Consider the following 27,366-nt stretch of genomic DNA (forward strand, 5'->3'; position numbering starts at 1 on the left):
GTTATAGAGTGACAGACCTGTCGTCACCAGTACAGTACCCCCGGGTTATACAGTGACAGACCTGTCGTCACCAGTACGGTACCCCAGTGTTATACAGTGACAGACCTGTCGTCACCAGTACAGTACCCCCGTGTTATACAGTGACAGACCTGTCGTCACCAGTACGGTACCCCCGTGTTATACAGTGACAGACCTGTCGTCACCAGTACAGTACCCCAGTGTTATACAGTGACAGACCTGTCGTCACCAGTACAGTACCCCCGTGTTATACAGTGACAGACCTGTCGTCACCAGTACGGTACCCCCGTGTTATACAGTGACAGACCTGCCGTCACCAGTACAGTACCCGAGTGTTATACAGTGACAGACCTGTCGTCACCAGTACAGTACCCACGTGTTATAGAGTGACAGACCTGTCGTCACCAGTACAGTACCCCCGTGTTATACAGAGACAGACCTGCCATCACCAGTACAGTACCCGAGTGTTATACAGTGACAGACCTGTCATCACCAGTACTGTACCCCAGTGTGTTATACAGTGACAGACCTGTCATCACCGATACTGTACCCCAGTGTTATACAGTGACAGACCATCACGATTATTGTTCGCCTATGTTATACAGTGACAGACCCAACCTCACCAGTACCAAACCCCAGTGTTATAAAGTGATTGACCACTCTCCACTCCAGTGTTACATAGTGACAGTCTCATCTCCACTGTGACTGTACTGAAGTGTTAAGCATTGACAGACTTGTCCCCAATGGAGCCAAACCTGAGCAAACATCTATCTGAAATTGTTCCGAGCCAAAGGAATTACGCTAGACAGAAAGTAAATCGAGAATACTGTATGCTCTGGAGAGAAATCAAGAGTGTGGGATTAGTTGGTCACCTCCTTCAAAGTGCCAGTGCAGGTCTGACTACAATGGGCCAAGAGCTTCCCTTGATGCTGCATCATTCTGCAGTCAATAAGTCTGTTACTAAAAATCACATGCACTGTATATGCCCTGGTGATGGCAGGTTCTGTCATTCTTAACTTATAGGCAGAAATCTTTTACACATTTCACAATGTAATGAGTGACCTCTGAATGTTCTCTGCCTACCCCAATGGAAAAACAGTTAAATGGCATTATAATCTGACAACATGCTATCATGAAAATGTATACTTGTATTAATTAGCAACCATTCTGTCAACAGGGACTCTGCATTTAGACTCTTGTCTCATTTTGGTATCTACTGGTTATTTGCACTGAGTAACTTACTTTATATCTGTTCAAAGTGCACAATGATTCATCTCACTTTTATGCCTTTTAAATGTTAGTAATATGACCTAGCTGACTTATTCCCAGTGCCTACATCAATGCTGCTCCTTAATTTGGTAGATTGCACAGTAAAAATCCCAGAAGACATTTTGCCATCTCTTAACCCTGGCAGGAACTTTCTGTTCTAATAGGCCTATCCCAATAATGGAGGCAAGGTTTAGATCCTCGCCCTAGACAATTCAGTCAGTTAGTTCTCTTTGAGGAACCAATTCCTACAACCTTACCCCAAATCAAAACGACTTGCAGAAAAATTCCAAAACTGAGATGCATGAAATAAACCAACGTTTCAGATTATTTATGCAGAAGGACAAGGGGGGAAACTTTTGAGCGCTCAGATCTGGAATGTATTTTTGAGAGTATGTATAGGTATACAAAATTATGAGGTGTATAGATCGAGTAAATGTAAGCAGATTGAAACTAGACCTAGAGATCATGGGTTAGGAGTGAAAGGTGAATGTTTAAGGGGAACAGAGGGAACGACTTCACTCTACAGCAACCACTATAAAAAGTCCGAAGAACATCTTCATTCAAGAGGGTGATGAACGTTGAACGAACTGCCAGCAGAAGAGGTGGATGCGGGTTCGACTGCAACATTTAAGAGAAATTTGGATAGGTCCGTAGACGAGAGAGATATGCAGGGCTCTGGTCCACATGCAGCTCGATGGGACTAGGCAAATTAATAGTTCGGTATGGACTAGATGGGTCGAAAGGCCTGTTTTTTTTTTGCTGTAATACTCTATGACTCTACAAGTCGAGGTGGCTTGAATTGTCGCATTCAAAATAGAGTTGAAGAGAGAAACAGTTGGCAGGAAATAGGGAGAGGAGGGGTAGTGCGGCTGGCTGGATTTCTCTCGCACATAGCCAGCACAGACTCGACAGCTGGGTCTCCCCTCTGCACTATAATAACTCTGGTGCGGAGGACATTCAAACCAAAACTTCGCTCAAACAGGCTACCTGCGCCGTCCGCTTAGAAATGACAAAGCCCACAACTGAGACCACACATTGCAGTAGACGCGGTGTGATTCCGATCACAACCAGCTAACTCCAATTCTGTGAAAAAAGACCTTTATGCTTTTTTTTTGCTACGTACCTGTAATCGAATGAGTATTCAAAATGTATTATCCCAAGCAGAAAAATGCAAATCGCACAGCTTAATAACAGGGTCCTGAAGGAACACATTGCGGCCATATCAGCCACGAAGCTACGGTCAGACTTAAACCGATTCCCTATTCATTTGGAAGTAACTTGTTTCCCGTAAAGCTGGTCAGATATTGCAAATGTAATTCCTCGGGCACGTTCCAATACGTGAACCTGATGTGTTGAAAGCGCCGGCAGCAAGGGGCGGGCAGATCGTCTTTCCATTCCTACCGCATCTCGGCACCTTGCCACCGACCCTGCCATGCCTCAGTTAAAACCTACCAAATGACCTGCCACTCACTCGCACCATGCCCTCCACTCCACCCCACCCCTGCCCCTTAACATCGTCGCCTAGGGCTTCCGTGGTTCTAAAAGTCAATCTATAAATTTCAGGAGTGATACAGAGAATTCTTGGATTTTCCTTCTCTTGCAACTAACGACGACGTTGAAGACAAGCTCAGAAATGAATATCTCCTAGAGCACATTCATTCTCAGTTATCTGTTTCCACTTGAATTATTTGCCAAGGTCAGGTTCAGTAACAGACATGTACCGAAAGCCAATCATTGGCATGGTTTCTGGATCTCCTCGAGCGCTTGAGCCAATGGCGTTGTTGAAGGCGGGACTTCCTATCCCCACAGTAAATCCAAACGGAATTTTCTATTCCAAACCTAGAGGCTGTGATCTTATTTACCATGCTCAGTCCACCGTTCCTGACCATCAGGTTGAATTATCATGTATCATGTTAAATTAGAAGGACGTCCCTCTAGAACAGAGATGAGGAGGAATTTCTTTAGCCAGAGGTTGGTGAATCTGTGTAATTCATTGCTAGAGATGGCTGTGGAGACCAAATCATTGGGTATATTTAAAGCAAAGGTTGATAGATCCTTGATTAGTAAGGGTGTCAAAGGTTATGGAGAGAAGGCAGGAGAATGGGGTTGAGAGGGATAATAAATCAGCCATGGTAGTCCAGACTTGATGAGCCAAAGGCTTAATTCTGCTCTATGTCTTATGTACTTTATAGCCTTTGCAATATTGGCCCTTCCACCACAGAAACAGACCCTTAAACTGCTTAAGCTAACCCACAACTTACTAATCAAAACGTTTGAAATGTGGTGGAAACAGAGCACCCTGAGGAAACCCACACAGTCATGTCAAGAACATACAAACTGCTTAAAGACAGTGACAGGAATTGAACCCCAAACTTACAGCTGGTGCTGTAAAGCATAATGCTAACTGCTATGTAACCAGGCCACTCCAAGAATCCAAAAGAGCTAATGGACATATAAATACAAAAAAGGGGTGGTATATGGATAAGTTGCCTAAGTAACAGACAACAGGGAATCATGGTGAATGGTGGTTTATTGAACTAGAAGATGAAGAAGTGGTCTCCATCCCCAGGAGTCAGTGTTCAGGCTGTTGATTTTTTTGCTCTGTGTTGATGACTCTCACTTGGAGGTTCAAGCCAAGATTTCTAAATTTGCAGATGACACAAAAGTATTGTGAAGTTCAAAGAGGGAAGTGATAGATTCAGTGAGATGTCAACAAGCTGGAGGAGTGGGCTGTGTGGGGCAGCTGAAGCTTAATATGGAATAATATAAAGTAATGTGTTGTGGTAGGAAGAATAAGGAGTGGCAATTTAGATCAAAGGAAAATATAAACACAAGACATTCTGCAGATGCTGGAAATCCAGAGTAACACACACAGAATGCTGAAAGAACTCAGCAGGCCAGACAGCCTCTATGGAAAGAAATAAAGAATTGACATTTCGGGCCAAGACCCTTCATTAATCTTGTTTTCTGTGAAGGATTGACATGCGTCCGATGCATCGAGATAGGATGCTTTCTTTGGTGCATTGGTTAAAAATTGGTGAGGTTTAACAGAGACATAACAAATTTCTTTAGCCTCCTGAGGAAGAAGAGTCCCACATAGGTAACAGATCAGCCACGCTTTTACTGAAGGGCTAAGCAAACCATGTTACCCATAATTTTCTTTCCATCAAGCAGCAACATGTTCTTTATGCTTTTGAATCATTTTATAAATATAAAAGCTTTTATCAAGTTACATAGAGTCATAGTCACAAAACACTACAGGACAGAAACAGGCCTTTGGCCCATCTAATCTGTGCCTATTCCCATCGACCTGCATCAGGAACATAGCCCTCCATACTCTTCCCTTCCATGTACTTATCAAAATTTCCGGTAAAATGTTGCAATCGAATCCACATCCCACACTTCTGCTGGCAGCTCATTCCACATTCTCACCATCCTCTGAGTGAAGAAGTTCCTTTCCGGTTGCCCACAGAAGCAGAAATCCTAGTTTCACAAATTTGCAACTTCCCCATTGAAACTTCAGAAGTGTTCAACCTCAAAACTGTCATCTGAGTGAAATTCACATCTTTCCTCATCAAAACACTTCCAGTAGTTATGAGCAGGTGGCTTGCAAAATACAAACTGAAAAATGGTAGTCTGCTACTGAGGTAATGATAATTTTATTACTGTCGTGTAGTCTGTTGATATTATAAATATAAAAGCATTGATAATGAGTAGATTATTTATTCTTTGCTGATATGCATACCTGTATATCAAGTTGCCACATTATATTACAATAATCTTAACTAGCACTCTGATCCCCCCTCTTTCTCTCTCCCAATCCCTCCCCCCTCACCCTTCCGCTCTCTTTTTTACCCTTTTGTTCTCTCTCCCTACCTCCCTTCACCTCTCTTCCTCCCCTCCTCCCTCTCTCTTTCCCCATCCCTTCCTCTCTTTCCTTCTCTAACCCCTCTCTCCATAACACTACCTCTCCTGCACCTTTCTCTCTCTCCCTCTTAATCTCTTCTTCACCCTGCCTCCCCCATCTCTTCTCTCTTCTTCTCTCCTTGTCTATGTTTTCAGTTGAGTCTCACATATTAACAGCCATAAATTTCCTCTGACTACACAGCTTGTCTTCACTTCAACCAATCTGGGAGCTCATGTGAGCCTTTGTGTTAATAATAGCTACAATTTGCAGGGAGTACATTAAATTATCCCTGCATCTGCAAATCTTTCTGCATGAAACCATCTGTTTCCTGTTTGTTTATAGAAAGCATTCTGTCTGGATGCGTAACAGCTTTGTATGCACATGACTGCAGAAAGCTGTGAACACAAAGGTGCAACTTCCCCATTGACCTTAAGGAGTGTTCAACCTCGAAGCACCAGGCTCAATGACAGCTTCTATCCCACAGTTATCAGACTCTTGAATGGACCCCTGTACAATAAGATGGACTCTTGGCCTCACAAACTACCTTGTTATGATCTTGAAATTTTATTATTTGCCTGCACTGTACTTTTTTGGTAGTTTTTGCACTGCATCTTTATTATTTTACCTCATTCTGTCTCAATGCACTGTGAAATGGTTTGATTTGTAGAAACATTATGCAAGACAAGCTTTTCACTGTATCTTGGTATATGTGACAATAATAAACCAACATCAATACCAATCCCCAAGTATTTTGATGATGAAAGATGTAAATTTCATTGTTGAGACAGTTCTGGAGTTGAACATTTCTGAAGGCCAATATTCTCCAAAAGATAAATAATTTTGATATTGCTCTTTTGTTGAAATTATTTCTCAATGTTTCAGAAAAAAATTCTCAACAATCTGAAAAACTCTCAACACCTCCACCCTGCCCACTGATGGCACTCTCTGGCTTTGGGAAGCCTCCAACATGACTACCTGATTATCAATTTCTGGTAATTACTCCCCCTGCTAGCTTCTTTCCTTTTCCATTCCCCATTCTGGTTCCACTCTTTACACTCTCTCCGCTCTCCTCTCCTATCAGATTTCTTCTTCTCCAGCCTTTTATCTTTCCCACCTATCACCTCCCAGCTTCTCACTTTATTCCCCCCCACCACCTACCTACCATCTCCCTCACATATTACCTGCCAGTTTCTACTCTTTTCCCTCCTCCCACCTTCTTATTCTGGCTTCTTCCCTTCTTCCTTTCCAGTTCTGACGAAGGACCTCGGTCCAAAGTGACAACAGTTTATTCCTCTCCATAGATACTGCCCGACTTACTGAGTTTCTCCAGCACTTTGTGTGTGGTACTTTATGGCAGCATTGTGTATCTCTGACAAATCCCAGTATCACCAGGAAATAAACAAGCTAATGTCCTGATGCAACCACAACTTGGAGCTGAATACTCTCAAAATCCAGCAATGCTTTCTATTTAACCTGTGTTAAAATCTTACCTCTGACATCCCCTCTATACTTTCTGACAATAACTTTAAAATGATGCCTCTTCATATTAGCTATTTCCGCCCTATGAAAAAGTCTCTGGTTGTCCTCTTGATCTATGCCTCTTATCACCTTGTACACCTCTATCAAGTCATCTCTCATCCTTCTTCATTCGAAAGAGAAAAAGTCTATTTTGTTCAACCTTTCCTCACAAGACATGCTCTCTAATCCAGACAGTATCCTGGAAATGACACTACTTTTCTATCCCTTTAGAGATAAAATTGGAGCAATTTGCACAATATATTTAACAGAGGCATCTGAAATTGTTGCAGTGTAAAGGAAAGCCATTCAAATCTACAAACAACATGGGCACCGCATTAGCATAATGGTTAGCACTATGCTACTACAGCTCAGGGCGTTGGAACTCGGAGTTGAACTCTGCTGCCATCTATAAGGAGCTTGTACATTCTCCCCGTGACTGCTGGTATTCCTCCAGGTGCTCTGGTTTCCTCCCACAGGCCAAAGATGTACTGCTTAGTAGGTTAATTGGTCATTGTAGATTGTCCTGTGATTAGACTAGGGTTAAAAGGGTGAGTTGCTGGGTGGTGCAGATCATTGGGCTAGAAGGGCATATTCTGTACTGTGTCTCTAATAAATAAAAAACGTCCTGGGCCGTAGGGCGTGTACTGTGCTGTAATGTTCTACATTCTAAAACAAAAATGTGATGCTTCCAGAAATGATAAAGAAGTCACTGGTTCCACTATTTGCCAGGTCCCTTCCTCTTTCAGTCATCTGCTTCTATTGAAAACTGTGCTCCAGCTCCAATTGCACAAGTGATTTATTTTTGCTGATGCAACTACACAAATGAGCTCTGTTGGGGTTATTAAGCAATTACAAGGAAACCTGAATGATTTAGGTCATTTGTCAGTTTCCCCTGTAATTACGGACAGAAAGTCATTGTTTTATAATAATTGGCAGACCATCTTTGCATTATATAATATTACTTAACTCCTGTCCTATTAAAAAATATAAAAATTAATGGCAAAGCAGGATCTCCCAGTGGCCACACATTTTAATTCCACGTCCCATTCCCATTCTGATATGTCTATCCATGGCCTCCTCTACTGTCAAGATGAAGTCACACTCAGGTTGGAGGAACAACACCTTATATACCGGCTGGGTAGCCTCCAACCTGATGGCATGAACATTGACTTCTCTAACTTCCGTTAATGCCCCTCCTCCCCTTCTTACCCCATCCCTGATATATTTAGTTTCTTTCCCCTCTCCTCTTTTTTTTCTCTCTTTCTGCTCATCACTCTGCCTGTTCTCCATCTCCCTCTGGTGCTCCCCTCCCCCTACCTTTCTCCCTAGGCCTCCCGTCCCATGATCCTCTCCCTTCTCCAGCTCTGTATCACTTTCGCCAATCACCTTTCCAGCTCTCAGCTTCACCCCACCCCCTCCGATCTTCTCCTATCATTTCGCATTTCCCCCTTCCCCTCCTACTTTCAAATCTCTTACTATCTTTCCTTTCAGTTAGTCCTGACAAAGAGTCTCGGCCCGAAACGTCGACAGTGCTTCTCCTTATAGATGCTGCCTGTTCCACCAGCATTTTGTGTGTGTTGCAAAAATTAATCTGTCTTGCTCCTCCTGGTATTGCCTTGTTTATTACTTCCTCTGTGAGTGTGTTCTGCCACTCTTGCTCTGTCTTGTTCATACAAGAAATGTATTTTCTCATCTCTGAATTACTGTCACATACATTTTTAATTAGCTTCTATCCAAGTATTAGTGTCGTAGTCGTAGTGCCAGAGCACCACAACACAGACACAAGTCCTTCAGCCTATCCTAGTTCATGCGAAGCTATTAATCTGCCTCATCCCATCAACCTGCACCCAGACCACAGTCCTTCATACCCCTCCTATCAAGTACCTATCCAAATTTTGCTTAGATGTTGAAATTGAACCTACATCCACCACTTCACTTCCACTGGCAGCTCATTCTACACTCTCACCACTCTCTAAGGAAAGACGTTCCCACTCTTGTTCCTCTTAAACATTTCGCCTTTCACCCTTGACTTCCAGTTAAGATGGCACTACCGAACGTGTGCAACAGTTTCTTGCAGTCAAAAGATGAGAAATCTGACTAAAAACATCACTAAAAATACCTTTTCTGGGGAAATTGTGTTAAATTATTGTTCAGAAGGGGTGAACGATAGCAAGGCAAGCTCAGGGGATGAGTCGACATGGTGTGTTGCAGAATCCTGGGCAGAGAAGTTCCAGTGCTCATTCAACTGGCCCGGATGTGAGGTTGGATCGCTCTGGGCAGCGAAAGAAGTCAGCACCTGGCAACAAAGTTCCAATGCTCGTTCAACGGATCTGGATGCTCTTGGCACCGAGCTGATTTGAAGAGCTTGAGAGCAGCTTCAGGTTAGGCAGCAAAATCTGGTCCAGGAGCGAGTCAATGGGCAGTGAAGTCTGGGCCTGGAGCCCTTTACAGCAGTGGTACCTGGGTCATAGTGCAGAGTAATATCTGCTGTTTAGACAATTTAAATGCCGGCCCAGATTGGAGGCAAGAGCCAATTTCACTTGCTCTCCATGATCTTCACTCCTCTCTCCAGGGCACCGGAGCCTTTTGTTGTTCCTTTGTTGGGTCAATCTAAACGCTAGCCCAGATAGCTTGAAAAGACAGGGTGTCAGGATTGGAGGCGAGCTAATTTTGCTTGCTCTCCGCAATGGTCATCTCCATGGCAATGCCGCTATGAAGACTGCCCCGGCTGCTGTGTTCCATGCCTGCTAATATGATGAACTGATAAACAAGGCTTTGGGGCTACTCCAGGCTGCTCCAGGGTTCAAATCTGAGATCTCAATTTTGGTTCGGAATGCTGCTATTCTGAGTGCTTGCATATGTTTAGTATTTTTTTCTTTTTCTTGATGGCCTTTTTTGTTTTCATTCTTTTTTTTTAATTGGTTTCTTTTGGGTTTCTTGCTTTCTGGCTACCTGTAAGCAAGCAAATTTCAAGGTTGTATAGTTTATACGTTCTTTGATAATGAATGTATTTGAATCTTGAATCCAACTCATGACCTCTGGTTCTAGACTCATCCAACCGCAGTGGAAAAAACCTGCTTGCATTTACCCTATCTACATTCTCCATAATTTTGTATACCTCTATCAAATCTCCCCTCATTCTCCGACGCTCCAGGGAATAAAGTCCTAACGTATATTCAACCTTTCCCTATAACTCAGGTCCTCAAGTCCTGACAAAATCCTTGTAAATTTTATCTGCACTCTTTCAATCTCATTTACATCTTTCTTGTGGGTAGATGACTAGCACTGCACACGATACTCCAAATTAGGCCTCATTGGTTCACCATCATCTTAAATCTTCCAGCTAACTCAACAACTTCTGGCTGGTGGCTAACAAAACAAGGAATACTCTGTTAATCACACTTTTTCTGGCAAACAATCATCGTAAGTGATAGTCCGTAACTTCCCTTTGGACTTGGAGTCAACTCGATGCGGCAGGACCAAGGCGAAGCGAGGCAGTGGACCGAGAGCAAGGAAGACTGAGGTTCAATCGATTTAAGCGCCATGCCGAATCAGAAAAGTCGGGTACAAACTGAATCGAGGCTGCAGGGTCCAGGCCCCAGAGTGTATCGAGGCGATTGAACTCGATGTTTGGACGTTCATTTTGGCAGTGGCCATATTGAAAAGGTCAAGGTGTCGGAGCCCAAGGCAAGGGATGAGCTGGTTCAGCTCGCTACTCCACATTTACTTGGCTCTGCGCTGAACTATGGGTCTCAGGTTCTCTTTGTAGACTTCAGAATGCTATTTGCTTGCATTTATTGTTTACATATTTTGTTTTTTCACTCTCTGCACATTGGGTGTTCGATGGTCTTTTTTTTAATGAGTTCTTCATTTTGTGGCTGCCTGTTAGAAGATGAATCTTAAGGTTGTATAATGTATACATGTTTTGATAATAAATGTATAAACTTGAACTTTTGAACTAACATTTTATACAACTTCAGGGTTTTATTCTGGCAATCATGATTTTTGCATTTGTTTCCATAAAATTAGGTTTTATGACACTCCTTGTAAAATCTAACTAAAACATACCATTATTCTATGAATAACTAAATGATTAAAATCAACAAGTTTAACTAATAAAAACACCAAAAATAAATATGTATACAAAAAATATATTTAATATAGTACTCTATAAAGGCTGAAGACACTGAGGATGTTATCAATGGTGGGAGGGTCTCGAACCAAAGGGTCGTTGCAGTAAGTGTCTAACTTGACTGCTCATCGAAAGCCATTACCCCATAGGAGGAGGGAACTGGCCTATGTAAGAAGCATTGCAGCCCCTACCACTTGCTGCCATCCTTTAGCTGATGATGTCATGGTGCTGGTAGAGTTTAAATCTAGCACGCTTTTTGCTCACTGGGCCACCGTGGACCAAGTAGTCGAGGGCACCACAGAAACAGTTGTTACGTACCCGTGGGTATCTCATACCTGTCACGTGACCATGATGTAATTGAAGCTATGCTGGACATGAGGTAATGGTCTTGTGATGGTGGAGTGACGTCATTTTCCCGCCAGTGAGAGGTCATGTGATAGTTTTTTTCAACCGGGTATAAAAGGAAAACCCCTCCCTGTGAGGTGGGGCAGTTTGTGGCTGAATTCACCAGTGAATCCATGTTGCTGTGTATTCCGATGTTATGACGCAGTTTCATTTAAAAGTGGAGTTTTACTTTCTGCTTTAAGTCAAAGGTTATTGCCAGCAGTTTTACTACAATACTGCCAGTTAAAATCAAGTCAGAGAGTGAAGATTCGTCAAAGTTCGGGAAGCTGAAAGATTGAAGAAAGTTGATTTCGGCCGTGAAGCAAGTTCAACCTTTATTTAATCTTCGCACGAGGAATTAATAACCTGTGTCCGTGTTAACTCCTGCTTTGCCAAAAAGGAGCAGAAAGAGTTGGATGCAGAGTTTCGCCAAGGAAAGGTCAGTGCCTTTAAGCCGTTTCATTTCCTTCAATCGTAAATCCCTTGGCAAAGCATACTTCGGCTGGGATCAGCAGTAACGTCGTGAAAGAGGATTTAATTCAAGGAAAGACTCTAACTGACTGTTAATCATTTTGGACTCTTGGCAAGACTATTTAAAAGAACTGAGTTCGCATTTCTCACTTTAAGGACTGTTTGAGCTGCCATTTCGCAGCTGACTTCCTATTAAGTTAGTCGTTTGTTTACTTCTGGGGTTTTTTTTTAGCAGTGTTTAATAAATATTTCATTTGTTATAAAAACCTTGTCTCAATCATTGTTGCTGGACCGTAACACAGTAAACAGTGGGGGTCTGCTACAGTAAAGGGGGTCTGTGCACACACTTTGCCACTGTATGTTTAGCGTCTGTTTTGCTCTGTTTCTTCAGGCACTCAGCTTTAAATAAGTTCATAATTGAGTGTAACTTGAAGGCTTTACTGAAAGTTTAATGTCTGACCTGTCCTATAAATAAATAACCTACTTACTGGTAGTGAGTCCCTTCTGTCCCCACTCACCAAACTCGCAAACCTGATTTCACACAACTGGTGCTGCAAGACCACCCCATCACCCCCATGTGAGGAGTGACGAGTCCTGGAGTGGACCAACAACAGTACCAGCTGGGAGTATTGCCAACCAACTGGCAGACTACATTTCGCCCATAGACTTGCCAAATAAGTTCGACTCCCACAGGGTGCAAATTGATACCGCACCATGTATGTGCTTAATAAGACAGGGTTCACAAAGAACAAGGTGAGATAGAGGGGTGTGTTCTGGCTGTTGGTAGCCATAGAAATGCAATAGCAAAAGATAATCTCACAAAAGGAGAAAAACATAGATAGCTTGAGAAATGAGATGGAATTACTAAACCAGAGATATGTTTCTATGGGGGAGGTTGCCCAGTCAGTGCAGACTCGGCTAGAGAGCACAGAGATGGCCTGTCAGCTAGTAAAGCCCATCAAAGTCCGAGCCCTGATGTTGTGAGGAAGTGACCCCGACACATGGAAGGCAAAGGACATTTGGTTAAATGGTGAGGATGGGGAAGGGAGGTTAGAAGACAGCCTTGAAGTTCTCCCTCTGTGAGCGCCTTTCCCCCATGAAGCCGCAACAGTACAGGCCAGACCAGTGGCCACATGTTCTCAGACCCAGCAAGGGAGCCGCCAGCCTCAAAGGAATGGTGTGAAGAAGAGCAGCAGGTTGGGGAAGAGAGTCACAGAGGAGGCTACACATAATGCTGTTGTCAACTGAGCAAATTAGCACTGCCACAGTGTTTTCTGAGGAGGAGAACCATGGGTGGCTAGTGGTATGGCACACTAGAAGAGTGGGCATCTGGGGGGGGGGGAAGGAACAAGGAAATGGACAGAAACCTGAGGGATGGTGTTGATGCATGATGAGGCCAGGACAGCAGCTGGAAGCTGCCCTACTTGCCATCATGTTAAACCCAGGGGGTGACCAGAGAGTCCCCCGGGTGCATCTGTAGGGCCACAGGGGCTAGTCAGAGATGGCAAGTACATTATGTGAGGCATCTGCTGCTACAGAACAAGAATGCCTGGGAGATTGAGTTGGTCAGTGGCTCATATTTCACAAGGGCCAAAGTCCAGGGGTGGGCTGTGGAGTCCAGAATTCTGTAGGTGTTCCACATTTACTACTACCCACAGGTGGCAGGGCTAATTGAGCACACATATGGACTGTCAAAACAACAGATTAAATTATTGATCCACCCACCCACTCACATTTTTCAGGGGTGGCTGAATGGGCTTCAGCCGGTGGTGGACAACCCGAACACCCGGCCAGGGGGCCCAGGAGGGTTCCTGACGTCCTGGCATTTGTTAGTATCTCATCCTCCAAAGATGGAAGAAGTAGTTGGAGGAAAAATCGGGGATGTTTTGGATGGAGTGCCCACAGAGGCCACTAGGGCATGGAAAAATTGTAGCTCATGGACTGGGGAATACACAATGGGTGGCATTACCAGGGGACAAGCAGATAGTCTGTCTAAATATCCAGCAACTATCCTGGAGGGAGGGAGTTTGTGTCTCCTTACATTACAGAATAGCAAAGTTGTGGATGCTGATGACAGTGGCGATGATGGTGGTTAGTGTGAGAACTTCAACACGTTCCTACGGATGGCATATGAATATGTGACCCACACCAACACATCAGACTGTTGGGTCTGCATGAGGTTGCCATCTCATGCCACAGAAGGATGTTGCTGGTACTGATCCCCTTTAACAAAGAAGAAGAGGACTGTTGGAGGAATTGTCCAGCTTCTCTGGTTTTGGCATTCTGTTCTGGGGGAAGCCAGTCCATTCCAGCTAACCTCACCCCATAGTATGGGAGTAGCCTTAAACAACTTGAGTCTGAGTAACCCCAGTAAAGTCAGTATTTTAAGGGCTGGTGCTTCCCTACTTATGATTTGTCTAATCTCAAAGTTCCAACATGGAGAATAATCGTTCCGCCAACAGGGGAGGGAAAGGAATGTTGGTGCAGGTGCTACAGTTATGTTTGTGGTACTGGCAAGCTGAGTGGCTGTGAATAACACACAAGAGATGGAGAGGAAGGAACAAACATACAGATGTTTATTTCGCTTGTAAGTCATCTACCCAGGATGCCCTCTCACATTACATTCAGTAACCCGTAAGGGTCAAAATATATAAGGACACAACAGATATACAATACCTCCCCCTTATATTAAAGATTTCTCCCCCTTCTCATACACAGACCAGCTGCCAAACTATTGATGTTCCATGGTGTAATCATCAAATTCAACCCACAACAAAAAACCTTTTTTTTCCTAAACTAAGGAAAGAGGGTAGACTGCCTCTATTCCCAGACATAATTCTCGAGATTATTCTGCCCTGTGGGCTGAGGGTTAGTCACTAACTAGAGATTCAATATCTGGAGGTCACCTGTTCCTGTGAGGGTACCAATGACCTGGGATGATGCCGACATCATTTTATTCCTTGATGGATAGATCTTAGCTGGAGGTTTTTTCATCAGTGCAGTGGCATTTTGGTGGTATTGTAAAGTGTGTTGTGGTATGTAAGCAAGAAAGTGCTAAGACACTGGTTGAGGAATCCACTTCCCACTGAAGTCTTAAGGGTTTGTTTCATTGTTTGTATGAATCATTCAGCAAGGCCATTAGTGGCTGGATAATATGGTGCTGACTTGATGTACTGAATAACGTTTGCTTCCATAAATGCCTTGAACTCTTCAGACAGGAGTTGTGGGCCATTGTCTCTGACAAGCTATTGAGGAAGCTTAAGAGATGGAACGTAGCTTCTCAATGCATTTTTTAGATGTAGTGTTCTTCATAATGGTATCCTCAGGCAATTTGTTGTGTGCATCCACTACAACCAAGAACATGTGGCCTTCTGTAGGTTCTGCAAAATCTATGTGAATCCTCTGCCATTGTTCTTCAGGCCATTCCCATGGACGCACAGAAACAGGCTGAGAAACATTTCTCACTCGCTGACAATGTCAGCATGCTTTGGCCTTCTCTTCAATGGTTACATCTAGTCCTGGCCACCAGAAATAGCTGTGTGTGAGTTCTTCCATATGCACTATATCACAGTGTCCTGCGCATCAAGCACTTGCTTTCTTAATGGTGGAGGAATGACAACACAGTAGCCCCACCCCATAGTAAACATCCAGTTTGGACTGTGAGCTTCTTCCATCGAACCACCATTTTAGATAGAACAGGGTCAGTACGTGCTTCAGGATTTGTGTCGCAGTTATCGGAGCTTTAGGTGCTTCCTTGAAGTAAAAGATCTCTTTCAAGCAATGGCTCTGGAGCTGTAATAACTAAGGGAAGTCTGGATAGTCCATCAGCATTTCAATGGTGCTCGGACCTCCTGTACTTTATATCGTACTGATGTGCAGATAGTAACAAAGCCCAATGTTGCATTCGACTTGCAAGCAGCGGTGGAATGTTTTCATGGAGACCAAAACTGGTATCAAGGAATGATGATTTGTCAGTACTAATGTAAATCGTCGACCAAAGAGAAATTGATGGAATTTCTTGACTCAGAATGCAATTGCGTGTGCTTCCCGTTCAATCTAGGCATATGGCTTTCTGAAGTGGTTTTAGCATGGTTAGGAACAAACTTTGTGTAGTGTGTTAGGAACAAACTTTGCATAATATGTTAGTAATTCTAAGAAAGACCTTAATTGACTTACATTCTGAGGTAATGGATCCTCCACAATTGCCTTCACCTTTGATAGTGCCTTGTGAAGCACTGAGTTGTCAATCACATGGCCCAAGTATTCGATTGAAGATCGAAAGAACTCACACTTGTGCTTTCGGACCCTTAGCTCATATTCCTTGAGTCTTTGTAGTGTAGCATCCAAGTTTTGTTGGTGCTCATGCTCATTTTTCCCTGTAATGAGTAAGGCATTCAAATAGTATTGCACCACTATCAGCCTGCTCAGGATCTGGTCCATTGCTCAGGGAAAAAGTGCGGGAGTTGAGATGTTACCTTCAGTACCTGAGAGGTTGGTCATGGCTAAAATCAATTCCTATCTCAGCAAGGACCTGGACCCAGTACAATTTGCCTATTGCCACAATAGGTCTATGGCAGACACAACCTGAATGGCTCATCACACGGTCTTAGATCACCTGGACAATACAAACACCCATGTTAGAAGATAGATAGATAGATAGATAGATAGATAGATAGATAGATAGATAGATAGATACTTTATTCATCCCCATGGGGAAATTCAACTTTTTTCCAATGTCCCATACACTTGTTGTAGCAAAACTAATTACATACAATACTTAACTCAGTAAAAAAATATGATATGCATCTAAATCACTATCTCAAAAAGCATTAATAATAGCTTTTAAAAAGTTCTTAAGTCCTGGCGGTAGAATTGTAAAGCCTAATGAATGCTGTTCATTAACTATAGCTCAGCACTCAACTGGATCCTTGACTTCTTAACCGGAAGACCACAATGTGTGTGGATTGGTAATAACATCTCCACCTCGCTGTGCGCAGCACAGGGATGTGTGCTTAGCCCAAAGCTCTAATCTCTCTACACCCAAACTCAAAGAGGCCAAATGGGGTTATCACAGGTGTTTTGGAAAAGTCCTCCAAGCACACAGGTACCCTAACCAAGATGACTTTGTAAAAAATTAACTTTCCAGCTAAATGTGCCAAAAGGTCTTGGATATGTGGGACCAGGTAGTGATTGGCATTAGTGATCTTGTTCAGACGTCAGTAATTGCCACATAATGGCAAACTCAGCTTTTGCATTTGCCATCCTTTTTGGGTCCAGTCTATGCAAGCGGTGGGTCAGTTGTGGAAATATGGTGCTCGACTCCATGTTTTGTGACTGTATGTGGGCTTAGAGAAGTTTAGGAATTAGCTCAACAGTTGAGTAATCTCACATGTGGTGGTGCATGCGCTTGACAGAGTCCTTGTGGGGAACTTACTGGAGGAGCACAGTAATGAGCCAAAGTCCTTGACATCCACTAGCCAGCAGTTCTTAAGATCAACTAACAGTCCTTGGGCACACAGAAAATCTGCACCAAGCAAAGATCTAGCCACTTTAGCTAGGACAAAGTCCATGTGTAATGTCGCCCCCTGAAGCAGAGTGTCATCTGTCATGTCCTGCAAGTCTAGATCCTGTTGCCGTTGGTGGCCTCCAGCAAGGTTCTGCTGCTCTTTGCCTTCTCATCAATAGGCGATGCTGGCAGCACACTTACCTGAGCACCCGTGTCACACAGGAAACATCACCTTGAAATTGTGTCCATAATAAACAGTGAACGGCCTTGGTGGCTGGAATCCACAATGTTCACAGATGCACTGGCACTGTCGAAGATGCAAGGTGGTCGGCACTTCCTAGTGGTCGTACCAAAGAGAGTGTGGTGAAAACACAGACCCAGTGTTGTCTGTCTGGAGGCCTTGCTGACTGGGCTTATTGAGGTAGAGATTGGAGGAGGAATGATGCACCTCTGCCTGGCCGAGTGTAGACTATCAGCCATTTTAGCAAGCTCCCTATAGTCTTTCTCGGGTACTTTAGCTAGAGCTATGCAAACTTGATCAGGCATTTGCTGCATGAAGAGTTCTTTAAAAATAAAACAAGGATGGTCATTTCGCAGGAGAGACAGCATGTGGTCCATTAGCTCGCCAAATTTGGCTTAGCATCGCCAAAGCTGGGCAAGGAGAGCAAATGTTTGGTGTGCTCAGACTCCGATAGTCCAAAAGTCTGTAAAAGGAGAGTTTTCAGTAATCGGTATTTATCATGTTCAGACAGGTGTTCTAGTAGACTCACCACTCTTGCAGCCATGGAGTTACTGAGTGATTCTACCACATAGAAATTTTTGGGGTCATCGCCAGAGATTTCTCACAGTGTGAATTGGGCCTCAGCTTGTACAAACCAAGCAACGTCATTTGGCTCCCAAAACTCCAGCAGTTTCAAAGCGACTGCATTGGCCGACATGTTCAATAACTCTAGAATCATCCTAGAGCATCAGGGTCACCAATGTAGGTTATTGCAATTAAAAACGGCAGAGGGATTTTATGTTTAAGAAAAACTGTAACAACTCTTTCATTGTACTCGAGACACAGAACACAAAGCATGGTAACCAAACTTCACATAGTTACATCACATCAGACCAGCCTCTTAAAGTGAACTCCAACTCAATATTGGTGGTTGTGAATTATGTACGCTTCCATCAATTACATTACCCTACAAAACATGCAAAGCTTCTTCAACCACAGAGAGTCACTGTGGTTCTCAGTATCTTCAGTATTCTCAGTATCTTCAATTTTGTTCACATTTCTTTTTTGTTTTACCAAGATATTTTTCTTTATTAAAGTGTTTATGGTTGACAGTGTCTTATTACTTTTACAGGCTTGCTCAATATGTCACTTTATGTCACAGGTTTGGCAAACTAAATCCTTGTATCAGCACTCTTTTGCTGAATGCCCAGTTTTGCCACAATAGTGACGTTGATTGCTAATAAGTGTCTTGTTCTTAAAGCCAGTAGAAATTTTATGAACTTGGGAAGAACTTGGGAAATAGCAGTGCTTCTTTAGCTGCCATCTCAGATAGATGTACTAATCTCAATTGACTTCTGTAATGTTAGTTTGTCTCTGTAAGCAAACATTTCTAAATTGCCTCAGTATACAGACCCCATACAAATCTATCAGCAACTCCCAAAATCAGTGTTCTGACAATTGCTTCAGCACGGCCACAAGATGTGAAATTGACTTGATTCCTTTTGTGAAGTTCCATACCTCTCAGCAATAATCAAAGGTTTAGTTGAATAGTAATCTCTTAAGACTTCTATGGCAGATTTAGAGGTTGCATGAGACTGCGTAATAAATTAAGCATTTTTTCAACCATCACAGTCAGAAAAGTTGAAACAAGATCATCTGAAATTTGATTCACCAGTGCAAAATATTCAACTCTTTCAGTATATGAGCTCTATTGCTCTGTCATTTCATCATACAGCCCCATACTTCATAACATAGTCACCATTTTGAAGCACAAACACATTCCAGAAAAGTTAACTAGACTTATCTGTCTCTCTCTCCCTCTCTTATTTGTTTTATTTAACCGTCCCTGTAACAATCTTCAGGCGAGTGAAACCAGGTGAGGAGTAAACTCAGTAGGAACTAATGATGAAGATTTATCCTTGTCTGGTGGAGGGACAGTCAACATGGGAGCTGTGTAGCCTCAATTGTAGTGAGAAATAGGCCTCAAGCCTTGGGATTGCCTGCTGCTGCAGATCAGGTGAGAGATGCATAAGCACTACAGCATGGTTGAAATCAAATCACAAACACAAGGAAATCTGCAGATGCTGGAAATCCGAGCAACACACAAAATGCTGGAAGAACTCAGCAGGTCAGGCAGCATCCGTGAGAAAAGAGTAGCCAACGTTTCAGGCCGAGACCCTTCATCAGGAATCAGGACCCTTCATCGGCCCGAAACGTTGGCTACTCTTTTCTCACGGATGCTGCCTGACCTGCTGAGTTCTTCCAGTGTTGTGTACATATTCTTTGATCCACAGCATCTGCAGTTGTATTTTTGTGTTTCAGCAGGCCAGGCAGCATCTATGGAAAAAAGTACAGTTGACGTTTTGAGCCAAACTCAGCTGGGGCCTGGACTTGCCCATCAGTGCTGCCCTTATGTGTTTGAGCAGTGGAATGACAGGCTGGATTGTACACTGCCAGGAGACTACTGATTGCTGGACATTGCTATTCAGGGTGTGACTATATATGTTTATTTTTAGTGAATATGCTTCTATGCTCAATACTTTGAATTAAGCTGCTCACTATTTTTGAATGTTTGCTTGCTATTTTGAATGTTTTACACCTTGGCCCCAGAGGAACGCTGTCTGATTCATGTATCTATGTGTTGTTTGAATGATAATTAAATTTTATTTTATTTTATTTTATTTTTATTTGGAGAATAATATAAGGAATAATCAAACTAAGAACTTACTTATTTGGGACTTGAGCACACAAAACGATATTTCACACAGAACTCGAATCCAGGACTCAGTGATGAGCGCTGGTCCAGAATAACCTCAAATAGAATATCAAACACAGGAAACCTGTGCCAGTCAAAATCAAAAAATTAATCACTTAAGAATGAGAAGCATAAGGAAACCGTATTGACATAATAAGCATAATGAAAAACACAGTGACAGCTTAATGATACAGTAAAATTAGTCATTAAACAACTCTAATAAACTCAAACAAATGATGTTCAGGTGAGTCGCTACCCAGCGCCCCTCTCTGGTCTGAAGCGTTCATGACGGAATTTCCCCTTCCCTTCTCCCCATGGCCAGCACCACATAGCCCAGGGCAATCAGGATACCTGTTATGATTAATTGAGTGTCCAGAATGTCAAGAGGGAACCCAGCATTTTTCCTCCGGACTATAGCCTTCCCAGTCTGTAAGATATTTTATCTTGCCACAAATTCAAGAGTCCAGTAGTTGCCTGTTTGTTGTCTGTTGACAAAATGAGTAGGGGCAGGAGCCTTGGGAGTAGGGGCCAAGGGACTGGAAAGTACAATCTCAAGCTGAGAGACATGAAAGGTGGGATAGATACACAAGGCTCTGGGTAAGCAATATGTCACTGGATTGGTTGTTCAGACAGCCTTAAAAAGGCTGATATTTGGGAGCCTATTTTCAAGATTCCACCTGCGTGGGAGGGTCCTGAGTGGAAAGCCAAACCCATTGGCCTGAACAGAATGAAGAACCTGATCACCTTCAACAATTAGCCTGTTGCAGCTGGAGTTGCAGTTGGCCACTAGTCAATCTTGCCTTAGTCCATGTCTGCCAGTATCTCTTAACCAATTAATCAACAGTAGGGACACCCACCTCAGACTTCTGCCAAACTGTAGACTGTAGCCAAACTGATATTCGAAAGGGAACATGGCCTGGAATTGAATTGTAGGCCATGGTCCGAGACGATATCTTGGGGGAAGCTATTGAATCCAGAAAATACTTTGCATCATCAGTTCAGCTGCTTCTGCAGACTTGGGTAGGTTGGGGAGAGGAACAAAGTGACAAACCTTTGAGAAATGGTCCACCACAACCAGAATGACAGTATTCTCTCAGGACGAAGGAAGACCAGTGATAAAATCCACTGAAATATGCAACGGGGGATAAGTGGGAATAGGTAGAGGCTGTAAGAGCCCTTGGAGCAGTGCTCTGGGTTCTTTATTCTGCACACACGCATTGCATGCCGCAACATAATCTTCGACATCTTTGGTTATTCTTGGCCACCAGAACCACTTCTTTATAAACTCTAGAGTATGTGAAACTCCCAGGTGACCCACGATATTGGGGGCATGTTTTCAATTCAATACCTTCATGCAGACCACCTCAGAGACATAGATGGCCCAGGAAGCCCATTGCTGGGATCGGCCTCCTTGTTCTTGGGCCCTCTGCACCATGGAATCAACCCCCCCCCCCCACCCCATCTACTGGGAACCCCCAACCTTGAATTGGGGAGAATGATCTCTGGGACTTCCTCCTTATCCAGTGTTTCAGACTGTCTAGAAAAAGTGTCCAATTTCTAATTCTTGGAACCAGGTCTGTAAGTAATGATAAAATTGAACCTATTGAAGAACAATGACCAGCATGACTGTCGAGAATTCAGTCCCTTAACATCCCAGATGCAAGCTAGGTTGTTATGATTGGTCCAAACCAAAAAGGGATGTTTGGCTTCCTTCAGCCAATGCCTCCATTCTTCAAGTGCCAACTTGATAGCAAGCAACTCCCTTTTGCTGATATCATTGTTCATCTCGGCAGAAGAGAGATGTTTGGACAAGAAGGCACATGGGTGCAGCACTAACAAGAGAAGACCAGATGCTGGAAATCAAAGTAATACACACAAAATGCTGGAGGAACTCATCAGGACCCTTCATCTGTCCTGACGAAGGGTCTCAGCCCAAAACATCATCTGTTTACTCTTTTCCATAGATGCTGCCTGGCCTGCTGAGTTCCTCCAGCACTTTGTGTGTGTTGCTTAGATGTAGTTTCTGGTCTGAGACAGCACATCTCCAACTCTAATGTTTGCAGTGTCAACCTTCACTACAAAAGGTAGGTGTGGATCAGGAGAAACAAGTACAGGTGTTGTGGTAAATCTGTTCTTGGGATCACAGAAAGTGGCTTCTGCCTCTGGAGTGCAACGGAAAGGTCCTGCAGACCTTTGAGTAAGGTTGGTAAGTGGAGCTGCTGAAATTGCAAATGAAGCGCCAATAGAAATTGGCGAACCTAAAAAGCGTTGGAGCTGTCTGACTGATGTAGGTTATGGCCAGTTTCATACCAGAATCAGAATCAGAATCAGGTTTATTATCACCGGCATGTGACATGAAATTTGTTAACTGAGCAGCAGCAGTTCAATGCAATACTTGGTCTTCTCAGGGTCCATCTGTAAATTCCCATTAGAAATGACAAAACTCAGAAAAAAAACTTTGGAGACATGACATTCACTCTTTTCAAGTTTAACAAAAGTTGGTTCTCTAGTAGGCATTTAACAAAACTCTGTTCATCATGGACGTGTTCCTGAAGCAACTAAGCAAAACATAAGAATATCATCCAAATAAACAAAGACAAAGTGGTTAAGCATCTCCCAGAGTGTGGCATTAATGAAGTTCTGAAAGATTGCTGGAGCATTAACTAAACTAAATGTCATCACCAGGTACTCAAACAAAAAAAGGTTCAAAGGTTAATTTATTATCAAACCATGTACAACTTTGAAGTTCATCTTCTCCAAATAGCCACAAAACAAAGAAAGAACATGAAAGTCATTCAGAGAGAAACATCAAACCCACCCCTCCTGTACAAAAAAAGGCATCCCGATCATCAACCCCCAAACCCCACTTCCCCTGCACATAATAGAACAAGAACATTGACCCCAAAAACAACCCTTCCCCGCACAAAAATACTTACAGAACATCAAACCCCCAAACCCCCTCCCCTCACACAACAGAAAGGAAAAGGAACAGATGATAAAAGCCACAGAATATAAAAACCATAAGTCTAAAAATGTCCAGTCCATAAATCTATAAACACAAAACCGTGATACCATCCTCCGATATCACTGACATTCATTAAAACAGAGGGACACGACATGAGCACAGAGGCCTACCTGCCTGCTACAGCAAGCCACGCAGCAATAGGCCGCTCACAAACTCCTCAGCAGTGATCAAAAGGCAAACAGTTGGCACTGAACTCTCACCTTCTGCATTCGCCTTGATGATTCAATCTGCCTCAACGCTTTAATCAACGATTAATGGATGGTTTAATTGGTGAAATGGAGTTGACCATTGGCTCGTGCCCTGTTTTGCAGTTTCTTCACATCGAGGATGTCTGAGTATGCGTTAGCTTCCTAGAATCTTCTCTGAGACAGCAAAGCGCTGAATCACTCAAATGATCTGGCTCTAACATTCCCAGAAACATATTTTAAATGAAAAACAGACGTAAACATAAAAGAAATAAAATAGAGATTCTGGAAGATGTCGACTGATGGAGTGTTATATGCTGGAGCTGTCTTGACCAGCAGATGTGATTATACTCATAATGTCTGTTGGGAGTGCTGAAGGCCATCTTCAATTCATCTCCCTCCCAGATCCAGATCAGGTTGTAGGCATTCATTAGGTCTAGTTTAGTGAAAACCATGGCTCCTTTCAATAATTCAACAGCCATGTTCATTAGAGGAAGTGGGTACTGGTTCCAAATAGTAACTCTATTTAGACCTCTGTAATTGATACATGGTCTGAGTCTGCTATCCTTCTTGGACATGATTAAGAACCCCGTTACAGCAGTCAAAGTGGATGGTTGGATAAACCCAGATGTCAAAGCTTCTGTAATGTAATCCTCTATAGCTTGCCTCTCAGGGGTGGACAAGGCGTAAAGCCTTCCCCGGGAGGACATGTACCAGGTAGTAAATTGATGGCACAATCATAGTCCCTATGTGGGGGCAGTGTAGTGACTGTTCTCTTGCTGAACACCTCCAACAAATCCAAATATGCTGAAGGCAGTCATGACGACTCCATTGAGTTCAAGTCTGATCTCAAGTCTGATCGGGAAGGCACTTATTCCGGCATTGGATCAAGCAAGCCTGAATGGTCCCAGATGACCAATTAATCAAAGGATTATGAAGATGTAACCACAGATAACCAAGGAATAGAGAATGTCTGGAGAAAAAATAAAATGGAAATGAATCATTTCCTTGGGCCTCCAATAGTCAATTTGAGAGCAACGGAAAGATAAAAGATTTGTCCAGGTTCCATCCAAGGCTATAGCAGAAATAAACTGGTTGAGGTGACCCCTTGGAATTTGATCTGATACTGCCAGTCTGATGTCTAAACAATTCCCTGCCAAACCAGAGTCTACCAAGGCTGTCACAGAATGTTGATGTCTTCCTCAAGATAATAGGGATGGTAAAACAACTCTGAGATTCGACAAAACAGGAGAGGAACTTGAAGCTGTTACAGTTCTCACCTCAGTGGACAGACCTGGGTGTTTCCTGACAACTCAGTACAGGTGACTTGGAAGTGGCCAGCCTTACCACAGTATAAGCAACACCTCTGCATCATACGTCTCTCTCACTCTTCTGAGGAGACCCAGGTTCTTCCTGAGATGATTGCAGGAAACTGCATTATTGAATTGAGCAACTGGGGTGGGTAGTTCAGAGAATCAGACCTCCAAGTGAACTTGCCACATCTCTCCCTCCTTCTTTCAGAAATAAGATTGTCGATTCTTATGGCCATGTCCTAAGTTCTTTCTAAACCTCAGTCTGGTGTCTGGTCGTAAGATGATCATTAAAACCATAAGACATAGGAACAGAATTAGGCCATCTGGCCCATCGAGTCTGCTCCACCAATCATGGCTGATCCTTTTTCTTCTCCTCCTCAACCCCAGTTCTCGGCCTTCTTCCCTTAACCTTTGATGTCATGTCCAATCAAGAACCTATCAACCTCTGCCTTAAATACACTCAAAGACCTGGCCTCCACAGCCGCATGTGGCAACAAGTTCCACAAATTCACCACCCTCTGGCTAAAGAAATTTCTCTACATCTCTGTTTTGAAAGGGCACCCTCTTGTCCTAGACTCTCCCACCATGGGAAACATTCTTTCCGCATCTACTCTGACTAGGCCTTTCAACATTCAAAAGGTTTCAATGAGATCCCCCTTCATCCTTCTGAATTCCAGCAAGTACAGGCTCAGAGCCATCAAACGTTCCTCGTATGATAACCCTTTCATTCCTGGAATCATCCTTATGAACCTCCTCTGGACCCTCTCCAACGCCAGCACATCTCTTGTAAGATGAAGGGCCCAAAACTACTCACAATACTCAAGGTGAGGCTTCACCAGTGCCTTATAAAGCCTCAGCATCACATCCTTGGTCTTGTATTCTAGACCTCTTGAAATGAATGTTAACATTGAATTTTCCTTTCTCATCACCGACTCAACCTGCAAGTTAACCTTTAGGGTGTCCTGCACAAAGACTCCCAAGTCCCTTTGCATCTCAGATTTTTGGATATTCACCCCGTTTAAAAAATAGTCTGCACATTTATTTCTACTATCAAAGTGCACGACCATGCATTTTTCAACATTGTATTTCATTTGCCACTTTCTTGACCATTCTCCTAATCTGTCTAAGTACTTCTGCATCCTACCTGTTTCCTCAACACTACCTGCCCCACCACCAATCTTCGTTTCATCTGCAAACTTGGCACAAAGTCATCACCTAAATCATTTATATACAGCATAAAAAGAAGCATTCCCAACTCCGACCCCTGCGGAATACCACTAGTCACTGGCAGCCAACCAGAAAAGGATCTTTTTATTCCCAATCGCTGCCTCCTACCAATCAGCCAATGCTCTAACCATGTTAGTACCTTTCCTGTAATACCATGGGCTCTTAACTTGGTAAACAGCCTCATGTGTGGCACCTTGTCAAAGACCTTCTGAAAGTCCAAATATACAACATCCACTGCATCCCATTTCCTATCCTACTTGTAATCTCCTCAAAGAATTCCAACAAGTTCATCAGGCAGGATTTTCCCTGAAGGAAACCATGCTGACTTTGTCTTATCTTGCCCTGCATCATTGTGACAAGATCCTAAGGTTTATTCAATATGGACTGTGCCTTCTAAAAAGAGAGAGAGTGTGTGTACAGTGATTCGGAGGAAGAGAGAGAGAGAGAGCACTGAACAGCACGTGAGTTGCCATGGTTATGGAAGGGCAGAGCCTTATAATGGACAGCTGGTGTTCAGCATGTTTGGGACATATACAAGGTCAGCTGGCTTTTCAGACAAACACAAGACACACAGACACACAGAAGAAATAGACACTGTATGAGCTTTGAGTGCCCACGAAAGGTGGGTTTTGCTCGCAGTGTGGAAAAGGGGTGACCGATGGAAGGTTATCGTTGTGTTTAACCCTTGCCTGGGTCGATAGCTTCACCGCGTGCAGACGGTACCTTTTTGTGTGGTCACAGTCGATTACTTTAACAGGACTTCGGAGGACAACGTGGGAAGAATCAACGGCATCGGCTTACTGGGAAAACAAATCACCTCTCTCTCCTTAATTCTACTCAACTCAATATCACGAACTGAACTGACTTCATTCCTATACCATCGTAAGACTGTATCATTTACCACCTAAGCTTGAAGCGGTTTGGGGTTTTATATTTACACACTTATATGTGCATAAACTTTGCTAACCTGTTTGATTTATCTGGTTTTATTGTTATATTACGTAGATACTAATAAATAGTGTTTTGTTTATAGCAAAACCAGACTCCAGGTGTGTTCCATTTCTGCTGGTTCTTTTAACCCGTTACAGGGTACTTAACAGTCACCAAGTACTCCATAACCTCATCCTTAACAATTGACTCTAACATCTTCCCAACCACTGAGGTCAGGCTAACTGGTCTATAATTTCCTTTCTGCTACCTTCTTTCTTTCTTAAAGAGTGGAATGACATTTGCACTTTTCCAGTCTTCCGGCACTATGCCAGAGTCCAATGATTTTTGAAAGATCATTTCTAATGCCATCACAATCTCTAACACTACCTCTTTCAGCACCCTAGGGTGCAGTTCATCTGGACCAGGTGACTTATGCACTCTTAGGTCTTTCAGCTTTTTGAGCACCTACTCCCTTGTAATAGTAACTGTACCCATTTCTCTTACTT

The 27,366-nt window shown here is 43.2% G+C and overlaps 1 protein-coding gene across 1 annotated transcript in view; it reads right to left on the minus strand.

The window, feature by feature from the left end:
- The window catches only part of LOC140741485 (alpha-2,8-sialyltransferase 8F-like), a 72,092-nt gene extending 69,152 nt beyond the window's left edge, over positions 1-2,940 (minus strand). The window contains exon 1 of the mRNA XM_073071733.1: positions 2,411-2,940. Coding sequence (XP_072927834.1) covers positions 2,411-2,508 — 98 coding nt within the window. The 5' untranslated portion in view covers positions 2,509-2,940. The remainder of the gene's footprint in view (positions 1-2,410) is intronic.
- Between the last annotated feature and the right edge of the window lie 24,426 nt (positions 2,941-27,366).

Source organism: Hemitrygon akajei, chromosome 18, assembly GCF_048418815.1.
Source record: "Hemitrygon akajei chromosome 18, sHemAka1.3, whole genome shotgun sequence".
In the NCBI taxonomy this organism is placed as follows: Eukaryota; Metazoa; Chordata; class Chondrichthyes; order Myliobatiformes; family Dasyatidae; genus Hemitrygon; species Hemitrygon akajei.